At 40.0% G+C, this 10,532-nt stretch overlaps 1 protein-coding gene across 26 annotated transcripts in view; it reads left to right on the top strand.

Moving 5' to 3' along the window:
• The window catches only part of CFAP20DC (CFAP20 domain containing), a 239,537-nt gene that overhangs the window by 181,583 nt on the left and 47,422 nt on the right, over positions 1 to 10,532 (top strand). For all 26 annotated transcript variants that reach the window (XM_048226477.2, XM_026501148.4, XM_048226470.2 and 23 more), the window contains one exon: positions 8,587 to 8,648. In XM_048226477.2, coding sequence (XP_048082434.2) covers positions 8,587 to 8,648 — 62 coding nt within the window. The remainder of the gene's footprint in view (positions 1 to 8,586; positions 8,649 to 10,532) is intronic.

Genomic DNA, 10,532 nt, shown 5'->3' with positions numbered 1-10,532 from the left:
ATGGATATCCAGTGGATGGTGACATTTCTGCTCTGGAGAGTACATACACATCTTCATGGAGGAGGAATTCAGATTGGCTCTAAGGAGATGTAGGGGAAGAAGGATGTTTTCATGAGTGTTTTTTATCCCTACTTTGCCCACCCTCCAGGCTTCTCTTGCCTTAGTTTTTCATTAAACTAAATGACCAAGCATGTATAAGGCCTCAAGCAGCCTTGGTGCCAAAGAGTATCTACCCATCCAACAAAAGTACCCTTGTGTGCTGGTCACTCAGAGTACCCTTATAGCCAGGTCTAAGAACATAAGAGTAAGTTGCAGATTTTTGCCAATACAATTTACAGTGAAATTGAAATATTGCCTTTCTTATAAAATATTCCTCAGCAGTCAATTAAACGGAAAGTAAGAAAGAGAACAGTGGCCTCCTGAACAAGCTCATTCTGTCATGAAGTAGCTTGGAGACCAACATTACAAAGGGCAAACTGAGGAATGATTATTTATGGACTGAAAAGGCTGAGCTCTTGGTTGCCCTGGATACTATGTTCTCATCACCGTCCTGTGCTGGCAAGGACTAAAGTTCTCATGCACAATAACTACTCTCCTCTAAAAGTATACAGCCAAAAATAACACCATTAGTAATGAACGTAATAACCCCTCCATTTGACCAAATGAGAAACTGAAAACAGTCTACTTTTCAGACAACGAAAATAATTGAAAAGCCCACCTTTGGTATTCATAAGATATGTTTATTATTGCATCAAATTCAGTCTATTTCAATATTGGAGCTATCACCAAATGGAAAATTGCATTTCTTAATGAACTCTGCATCTTGTTGCTCATATAGAGTTTAAATAGATCAATTTACAAGAACCATTGTAGTCTTTCTGAGAGCTCATGCCTTTCTCTTTAGAAGTTGTGCAGGGAGAGTGAAAAAGAAGAAATGAACGAACTCCTAACTTTATTTATCACAATGGTATCCTGCTTTTCGTGTATCTCAATGGTGCTGCCATCCACGGTGGCACTCCACCAGAAATTTGGAGGACATCTCCACTTCTCCCACCTCTTCATTTCCAAATCCTAAGAATCCTCAAGATTTTATTCCTCCCTACCTAACACCATAGCCTTGGCACTTTATTTTTCATCCACATTCCCTCAGTAGTCTCCCGGTACCTCTGTACCTCCCATCCAAGCAGCTGATGATGAGGAACATCTGCTCTGAGGTCAAATGGCCAAGGTTCAAATCCAAGCTGTGACCTTGTAAAGCACTTGGCACTATATCTGAGACATAATATGCATTTAGTAAATTAAGGTTGTCATTATTATTATCATTATTATTCACACTAGTGATCTTCCTAAAGCCCAGATCTAATCTTACCTCTTCCCTGCATAAAGCCTTTCCTAGTTCCCATTGGCTCTTTGGTTTGGCATACAGGGCCCCCCATGATCTGAGGCCTGCTCCTCTCCCCCTGCTCATCTCTCACTGTTCCTCACCTTTCACTCCATGCTTCTATCCAAGTTATAACTTCCTGAATGCACTCTGCACACATCCTTGTACCTTGTAAGTGATGATCTCTCCATACATAGCCTACTGTAGCCCTTCTCTAAGCCTCATTGTGAGAGACAGACCTTCCCTTCTGCCACTAGAGCCAGGAATATCTCGATGACACTCTTGTTCCCTAACCCAAGTTCAGCTGCCTGTCACCTGAAAGATTGTTACTCAACAAACGAGTTTGGATTGGAAAGGAGTTTGAGTTTTATTCAGGAGGCCAACCACCTGGGGAGAAGGTGGACTCTTGTCCAAAGGCCACCTCGGAGGTTTCTGCCTGGCCCAGGGGTTTTTCAAGGGGTTTAAGGCAGTAAATAGCAAAGGGAGTATAGTGGCCTGCAACATATCTTGGTCATGCAGTCCCGCAAAGGAGGGTGAGGTCTGCAGATAACGCAAAGGGAGGTAGGTAAAATCATTTGTGTGACCTGAAAAAGAACAACATCTTGCTACAAAATTACTGAGCTCCTCAGAAAGCCAAGGTGGCTTCCAGCAGACTTGCTGGCCTTTGCGGCCTGGGAAATTTCTGGTCCTTCACTCCTCAAGGCCGGTGGTCTGCAAATCTCAAAGAAAGTAATTTAGTTCTGTTACAGATCAAGGGCCTTCAGTAAGCAAGTAAGGAGTGTGTTAACTTGAAGCAACCCTTAAGACCAGCTGGGGTACTGTTTAACTCTCACCTCAGCCTGGTTTATCTGTCTCACATTAATTCATTCCACATATTTGGTTTTTTGCTTTTGTTTTTGAGCGGTACAGTATGCTGTGATCTCTGCCTGGGATACAAATAAAGCTTGACCTGGCCTTGAGATGTTCACCATATTGGAGAGAGGCGGAGAGTCAACATCTCACTGTAAGTCAGGGCACTGAGTGATGACAGAAAGAAGAGTTCCATAATAGATCGTAGAAGAGAGGCCCACGTCAGAGAAACAGTTGGTTCTACTGCTGGTTTCAGGGATACTTTCACAGAGAAGGCTACAGTTAAGCCAGAGTTCGAGAATGAGTGTAAGCTCACCATGTGGAAAGAGGGGGAAAGGAATTCCAAGTTCTGAAAAGGAACAGAATTAAATCTATGGAGGCGGGGGTGGAGTCTCTCCTTGAACAGGATAACCTCCTCTTGGTGTCCTTGCTTCTCCATCACCTTGAACAGAACTTGAAATGAGTCTTTGCTTGTCTTACCATCACTACCCACCCCTAACCAACGTACACACAGAAGGCCCCCATACTCCAGCTACAGCACGCACCATGCCCGTCACTGCCATGCCCTGTGTCCAGATCATGTCAGTCATGTCATTGCTCATCATGCTCTTCCCTCAGCCTGGGAGACCCTCCGTCCCGCTTCTCTACCTGGAACACTCCATTGTTCTCCGAGGCCCAACTCAAATGTCGCTGCTTCGTGAAACCCTCTCTGGCGCTCCACCACCCTGCACAGAATTATTTCTTCCTTCTGCGGGTTCCCGTTATCTTCAGTCTCAAAGTTAGCATTTACCACATCAGGGAGCCATTGTTAGCAATGTGCCCCATGCCTGGTTGTGAGCTCCCTGATGGCGGTACCATGCTGAGCACAGTGCCTGGCATGAGGTCACACTCAGTCACTGGCTGTTAGTCATCGACAGAATGAATCAATCAGTAATATTAAAAAGATTCCTTTTTCACTCTACAATAAGGTAGTTCTCATCAAAATTCCAAAATAAACATCAGCTTTGCTTTGTTTAAATAAACCCTGAACGATGTAGGTAATATATTACATTCAAGACTTGCTAAATGGATATTAAATATACAGACAAAGGAAAAATCTCTCTCTGGACAGGGCTTGATGACCAATTGTTTAAAAAGGAGATTTAAGCAGGTCACATTCAATTTAGCATCTTTACCTAATGACTTCACACACGCTGCCATCTGAAACCAGAAAGCCCATGCAGAGTAAAATGAAGAGTCTTTAGCAAAATCTATTGTGTTTACTACAAGCTCTGATTCCTCAGCTTTCCTCAGCATCTGTACCGTTCAGAGTAATATGTACTGTTTAAAAGGTGTTTAGATATAATAAATTAGTCATTTAAAAGTGTAATTAAATGTAACCATATTTCTCATAGCAAATTGGCTTTTGTAGGCATCTCTTGCTAAATAAATCAAGCCTACTGAGAAATCCATTGGCCTTTGACAGACAAATTTTTCAAAGTTTCTAACTTAGAACCAAATTCAATTAAAACAATACTTTACAACTTCTCTGGAAACCAGGCTACAAGTAATCAATTTTGGAGGGTTTCTGTTAGGAGTAGCCCTCATGAGATTTATTCAAAAACTCAGCTCTAGGCAGCCTTAGGAAGGGAACTAGGAGTTGCTTATAATGGATTCTTGAGTGAATTTTATTTTGGTGAGGGCTTTTGACTGACAATAGCATAAAACCATGTCTGGTGTGTGTGTGTGTGTTTATGGTTTCTTTTTAAGGAAAAAGAGTAGCTATTAATAGAAACAGCTTTTTGCAGTGCCCAAAAGAATCTAGACTCTGCTTCAGCCAACCTGAGCTCAAATCCCAGCTCTGCCATTTACTGGCACGATGGCCTATAAAATGGGAATCGTAAAAGGCCTTCCTCGTATTGGCACGGTAAGAACTGAATGCGTGCAGGAGATGCATGTGCCCAGTGCCTAGCAGAGTAAGCTCAGAGCTGTTACCTACTGCTCCCCCGAAGTAATTCTCCTCAAAGGGCCACTTGAGTGATCAGAAAAGATTTCTAGGATATTTCCCCTTTTTGTGACTACTGAAGGCTGTAAGGAGAGCTAGAGGCTCTGTTGTGCTTGTTTTCATGTGAGCTTAACCACTGAAATCCAGACTTATCCCCTCAGAGCTTTACAAATAAGCTCTTTCGTTATTTTATTATATCAGTATTTCATTATTTCTCTGTCCTGCCTCTACCTGAGATTCAAGAAGAGCGTGCCTCATGTGCATGCTGTTTGTAAGCTGAAACCCTAAAACCATCATTCCTTCAAGTTAAGAATTCCCGTAATCTAATATCAAGCATGTAAGTCTCCTCAGCTTGTTTTTAAAAAAAAAAAATGTTCATCGCATGCATCCATCAACATAGCACATTGCAGAGCATAATATTTGGAGAAAAACAAGGCAAAATGCACTTAATAAAATTACAAGCATATGGTGAGGTTCTCAGAAAAGTTATTTATGGTCTCGATTAACCTTGCAACATTTTTGCCATTTTCATAGGTTTTACATAACACCATGAAAATATTGTCTTTACCTTTTAACGTGGCAGGATTATCTTATCTCCTGTTCTTTTATTTAGCTTCACTTCTCTCCCTCACCCCCAAATTTCTAGCAGCTTGATCATGGAAAAGCAAAACTTCTTGTTCTCAGTGGCCGATTTTAGGAGTTCCGTTTTCCTGACACTAGTGCATAGCAACAGCGCCACCAAAAGGACAAGGTCCTCAGTTTCTAGGATCTGTTCCCTTTCTTTGCTCATCAGCGTATCAGCGTTTTACGTGATGATTGCTGGCTGCTACGTGTCCAATATATTATATATTGGCATTTCAGGCTCTTTATAGTTAATAGGTCTTAATTTGTTCTGATCTACAGATTCATTAACTTCTCAGCTGTCTTTGGGTGTAATGAGTTTTCTTTTAATTCTCCTGAACTAAAAAGGTAAGTAGTTGATTGTGCTAAGCGGCAGATAAATCAGATGAGCAGCTGTTCGTACACCACTATAGAAATGATATATGAAAACTGATAGTAGAGTCAATGTATTACTGAAATGTGTGAGTTGTTCCGTTTAGTGACTATGAAAGTCACCCCATGAAATAAGCTTTCCTCGTTCTCAAAGTATTATCTATCATACCTTACGTTTGTCCCAAATTTAGCAATGTGGCAAAACTTACCTTCTTTAATTTTAAATATATAGTGACATGTCAGAAGAATGAAATCAGGTGAATGTAATTTATAGTGAAGAGGTCATTTTATAGATTTCAAATAAATATTTCAGGTCACTTTTTTTTTTTTTTTTTTTTTTTTTTTTTTTTTTTTTTTTTTGCTGTCATAACCTGAACCGAGTTTGTCATGTATGTTTTCAAAAACGTTGGTATTCACCCCTATAGGTGAACCTCTGAGCTGATTAAGCACTACCACCTAATGGCTAAGAGGGTAAACTGTGGTGACCTGGGTTTGAACTCTGGCTCCCCTGTTTCCTGGCTGGCATGACCTTGGGTTAACACCCAGTGTCTGAATTTCCTCTCCTGTTAGATGGAGTTGTTAATCCTATCTGTTTCACAGAATTGCTGTGAGGAACAAATGAGATAATATCTAGCAAGGATTTAACAGAGTACGTGCTGATTAAATGTCAGCCAGCGCTATGATTATTGCCATAGTTATCTGTAGGTATTGGTTGCTCTTCTTTTGCTGCTTCTTAGGATATTCCCTGAATACGGATGAATTCCAAAGTCAAAAAACTGATTTTATTCTTTTTTACCTGGTGCTTTCGTAGGATATTGCCTGCCTAGGATTAGTACAAGTAGGTTTACTGCTGCGTGTGTATCGAAACAGATCTGTTTCCGTTTGTGGATGGGGGCATCTGGCTTCAGACTGCCCATCATGTTCCCCCCAAGCCCACCCCACCATGTTCAGAGAGCTCTTAGGAACCATTAGGCACATTCTCGTTCATTCTGATTTGGATCTAGGAAAATAAAAAGACCTCATCCAAGTGAAAGCTTTGCCCTTCCAAAGCATCAAAGCAAAGTTAGGGCAGCTGAAATACCTTAAAGGAGTTTTTTAGCTGCGTCATTGCCATGGTCCCTTCCTGTCCCGGAGTCTGATTATGAAATTAGGAGACATGTACAGAGAAAGGGAATTAGGGCCACCCAGTTTTGTATGGTATCCACTCCAAAACAAGACTTGTGTCCTTCCCCGACTGAGTACCTCGCAGGTGGGGCGTCTAAGGCCATGTATAGCAGTTATGTGTGGCAGTCAGAATGCTCTGCCATGGTATGCCATCGTTAAATTGGAAGTGAGTTATTGAATAAAAGATTTGGGGGTACCAACTCGATAATTAGTTTTCAATACTAAAAATTAAGTTAAGGAATTGGGTGTTCAGACTGAGTTCCACTACCCTACAGTTGTTTTAAACGGGATTTTTTTCCTTTACTTTTCTGTTCCCTCATGTTAGCACTCTTTACTATTTCAAAACATTTTCACTGGTTATTCTTTGTTGTTGTTTTCTAACACTTAGAAACCACTATAAATGTGAATCTTTTGTCGACTGTGTTCTTTTTTACTATTTGCATCACCAGATCGGTTTTATACAGACAGGAGCAAATGCAGAAAGGGTCAGTCTGTGTACTCTGAGAGCTGAGTCACAAATGAGACAGGATTCTATAGACATTTCTATTCTCCAGAGGATGGAGTGAGTCATTTGGAATGAGGGGGTTGGAGACAGGTGTAAATAGAATTAATGGTGTAAAATTAAGAAAATGGAAATTTGCTGAATACCAGAACTGTGATGCGTAGAGAGTTATGGAAATGCCTCTGGAAGCAAATCTGCGGAGGCCCGTTCACTGGAGTCCTGAGTTCAGCTGAACTACTGGGCGAATACCGACGAACATATTCTCGGGAGTATTTCTGCACCAGTGTGAGATGCTCTAAAGAACCCGTTAAGCCCTTTGCTTGCTAATTCCTTTTTGCTGTGAAATAATAAAGCCTAAATCATAAAACTAAATTTCACTTGCAAATTGCTGGAAGTCTTATTTCTCCAGTGAGATCAAATATGTCTTATGACAAGTTTTTCCTTCCACTGTTCTCCCAGCGGTTGTTTCTTATTACTGAAATGGTGATGCATTGATACCGGTTCAATTACCAAAGTATCTGAGTACATTTAAATTCATGGTGCATCACAGAGAGCCAGGCTAAGTGACTGTGATTATCAGACAGGGTGTTTGATTTAAATTAAAGGAACACTTCCAAGAGATTATTTATAGAGGAAGACAGTTTACTCTAAAGGATTCCCATGACTCACATCTTTAATATTTTAGGAGCCATTAAAATAAGGACTATGTGAAAAATAAGGACTATGTGGTCTATATGTATAGGTGCCTTTGCCATACTGTTTCTCTCTGTTAGAGTCAGCACTGTAGGACCACATTATGGGTGAGAAGAGCTTAACACGAGCCCTGTTGGGTTAGGAAGTAATGGAAATCCTTTAAATGCAGTTCAAAAATGTATACCAAATTCCAACTTGTAATAAAATGAGAATGTTAAAAATGATTTTCACGTTAGAATTACATGGCTGTTAACCACATAAGAAAAATACTGCCAGCTGTATTCAAAAAGAGAATTTCTATCAGATATAATGGAATTTTCTCCCTTTATAGAACAAAGGAAAAACATCAAATTCTGTTGGAGGCAAGAGTTTAAAGCTTATTTTGGGATGTAGTTGTCTAGCGGTATTTTGAAATAGTAAGTTCAATGTTCCTCGCGGAGGGAAAAGTTGAGATCCCACATTTTTGTTAGGTCCGGGCACCATTTTTTTCAATTCACTGATTAATGCTTGAGGTTTTATTATGCACTTGGGGAATGACCACTTTGACCTAAGATTTACATGTGTAATTCCATTAGCGAAAGTGCAAGTTATCCTTGCAAACTTCCTAATGTGGAGATATAAATATATAATCTTTATCTCTGGGTCTCTGAGTTATTGCTGATAACTGCTGTGCACCACTAGCTCCGTGAGATATCTTTTATTTTACTGTAGGTGGAAATATCAATGAATGTTAGCAGCATAAAAACTCCACAAGGAGGAAGCGTCCACGCATGAACCTTCATTGCACCATAGATGCTATGTTGTGCAGTGACTGGCCATTCAAATAACCTGGTTTTTCTCATGTGTACCACCTTGTTGTTTGCTGGATCTCCAAAACAGCCTGTAGGTCTTCAGTGAAATAAACACCCCTTCTTGCAGATTGTTCCTCAGGAAAAAATGACAGCAATGAGAGTGCATGGTAAAGTCTATGTAAAGAACATTACCCGGATTAGTACCTCACAAACCTTTTGTCTTTTACAGCCTGTCAACCAGGGTCGTCACTATCAAAAAGAAATGAATCCACCTTCTCCTTCTAACCCCCGGTAAGAATCATTAATAAGCTAAATATCTTTTTTCTTTTCTTTTAATTATTTAAAAGATTGTGCATTTTTCTTGGTGTCAGGAAATTGTTTTCCAAAACTTCCAAAGAGCTTCCAAAGTTCTTTTCTCTAGAAGGCTTGCTTTAATCTACTTTTCTTATTTAGACTACTGGGATGTGGTGGTGAACAGTCTACCTAGGTTTAAATGGCTCCTCTGCCCTTTGCTAGCTTTCGGACTTTGAGCAAGCCATTTCACTTGGGTCATCCAGGCATAATATTACCCCCTGCTCTTTTGGGATAATCATATGAATGAATACATGAAAAATTCATAGCACAGTTTCTGGCACACAGCAAGCTCTCTTTAAGTGTTCATTTATTCTGTATTATTCTATTTGCATAGATATTTCACTTTAATCAGTATGTGATGTTTAGTACATTTTAGGCATGAATTTTTTGGCATTATCTGGTCCCTTTAAATTTATCAAGATAGCTCATATCAGTTAAAGGCCATTCTCTTTTTTCAAAATTTCAAAAGTTAATCCCAAAATTATTTCATTATTTCAAAAATATCATTGGCATTATGAGTCATTTGTCAATATAGAAAAAATCTCATTATCTTAGGCTCACTAAAGACAGGCAAATTGGAATTTGTGTTTTGAAATAGTTGTAGAATTATATGGTTTTCTAAAAAGTAAATTTGTTTATCAGCACAGATCAGTATCATTTTATTAATATTTTTTAAATAGTAGGAATTTATTAAAAATCAGTCCATCTTGAGCTCCATCTGCAGGATCTTAGTTATTGTAATGCATCTCATTGTTCAGCTCTCTCACCTGTACTGTGGATTGTCCCATAAAATGGACCAAAACATCAGTGGTAATATTGTAGCTCTGGCTCTAGAGTGTGATACTTATTTTTTTTTAAGATTTTATTTATTTATTTCAGAGAGAGACAGAGAGAGCATGAGCAGGGGGAGGGGCAGAGAGAAGCAGGCTCCCCATTTGAGCAGGGAGCTCCACATGGGGCTCAACCCCAGGACCCCGGTATCATGACCTGAGCCAAAGTCAGACGCTTAACCAACTGAGCCACCCAGGCGCCCATAAGAGTGTGATATTTATTACACAATGTCTGAATTATAGTTGAACATATCAAAAACAACTTAGTCTTAAAAGAGAGACAGATAGACAGAGACAGGAAGGATTTGTTAAATAAGAATACAGGGCTGATCAGAAAGGGTGAATACTTACCATTTACATCAGCGTGGATGGAACTGGAGGATATATGCTGAGCTAAATAAGTCAATCAGAGAAAGACAGTTATCATACAGTTTCACTCATATGTGGAATATAAGAAACAGGGCAGAGGACCGTGCGGGAAGGGAGGAAAAACAGAATGGAAAGTCATAACTGGAGAGGGAGACAAACCACGAGAGACTCTTAAGTCTAGGAAATAAACTGAGGGCTGCTGGAGGGGAGGTGGGTGGGAGGATGGGGTAATTGGGTGATGGGCATTAAGGAGGTTGTGTGATGTGATGAGCACTGTGTTACACGCAACTGATGAATTATTGAACTGTACATCTGAAACTAATGATGTGCTATATGTTGGTTAATTGAATTTAAATAAAAATAAAAAAGAAAAATAAAATAAAAAAGAAACCAGGACTGTCCCCTGGAACACAAGGGCAGCCAGGACTTAGGAAGGGAACAGAACCGGAATGCTGAGAGGCAGCCAGGCATTATCCTCACTCCATCTCTGCTTGCTTCTTCCTGTCTGTTCCATTCTTCTCTCTAAGCACCAGCTTTCTGTTTCCAGTCACATATGGCTGTCTGACAGCTCTTGAGTTTATGTATTGCAGTTCAAAGTACATGCCAAGCTGACAGGCTATGT

This window comes from Ursus arctos, unplaced genomic scaffold, assembly GCF_023065955.2.
Source record: "Ursus arctos isolate Adak ecotype North America unplaced genomic scaffold, UrsArc2.0 scaffold_14, whole genome shotgun sequence".
Classification (NCBI taxonomy): Eukaryota; Metazoa; Chordata; class Mammalia; order Carnivora; family Ursidae; genus Ursus; species Ursus arctos.
The sequence above is the reverse complement of the archived record's forward strand: the minus strand, read 5'-3'. Positions and strand labels throughout refer to the sequence as shown.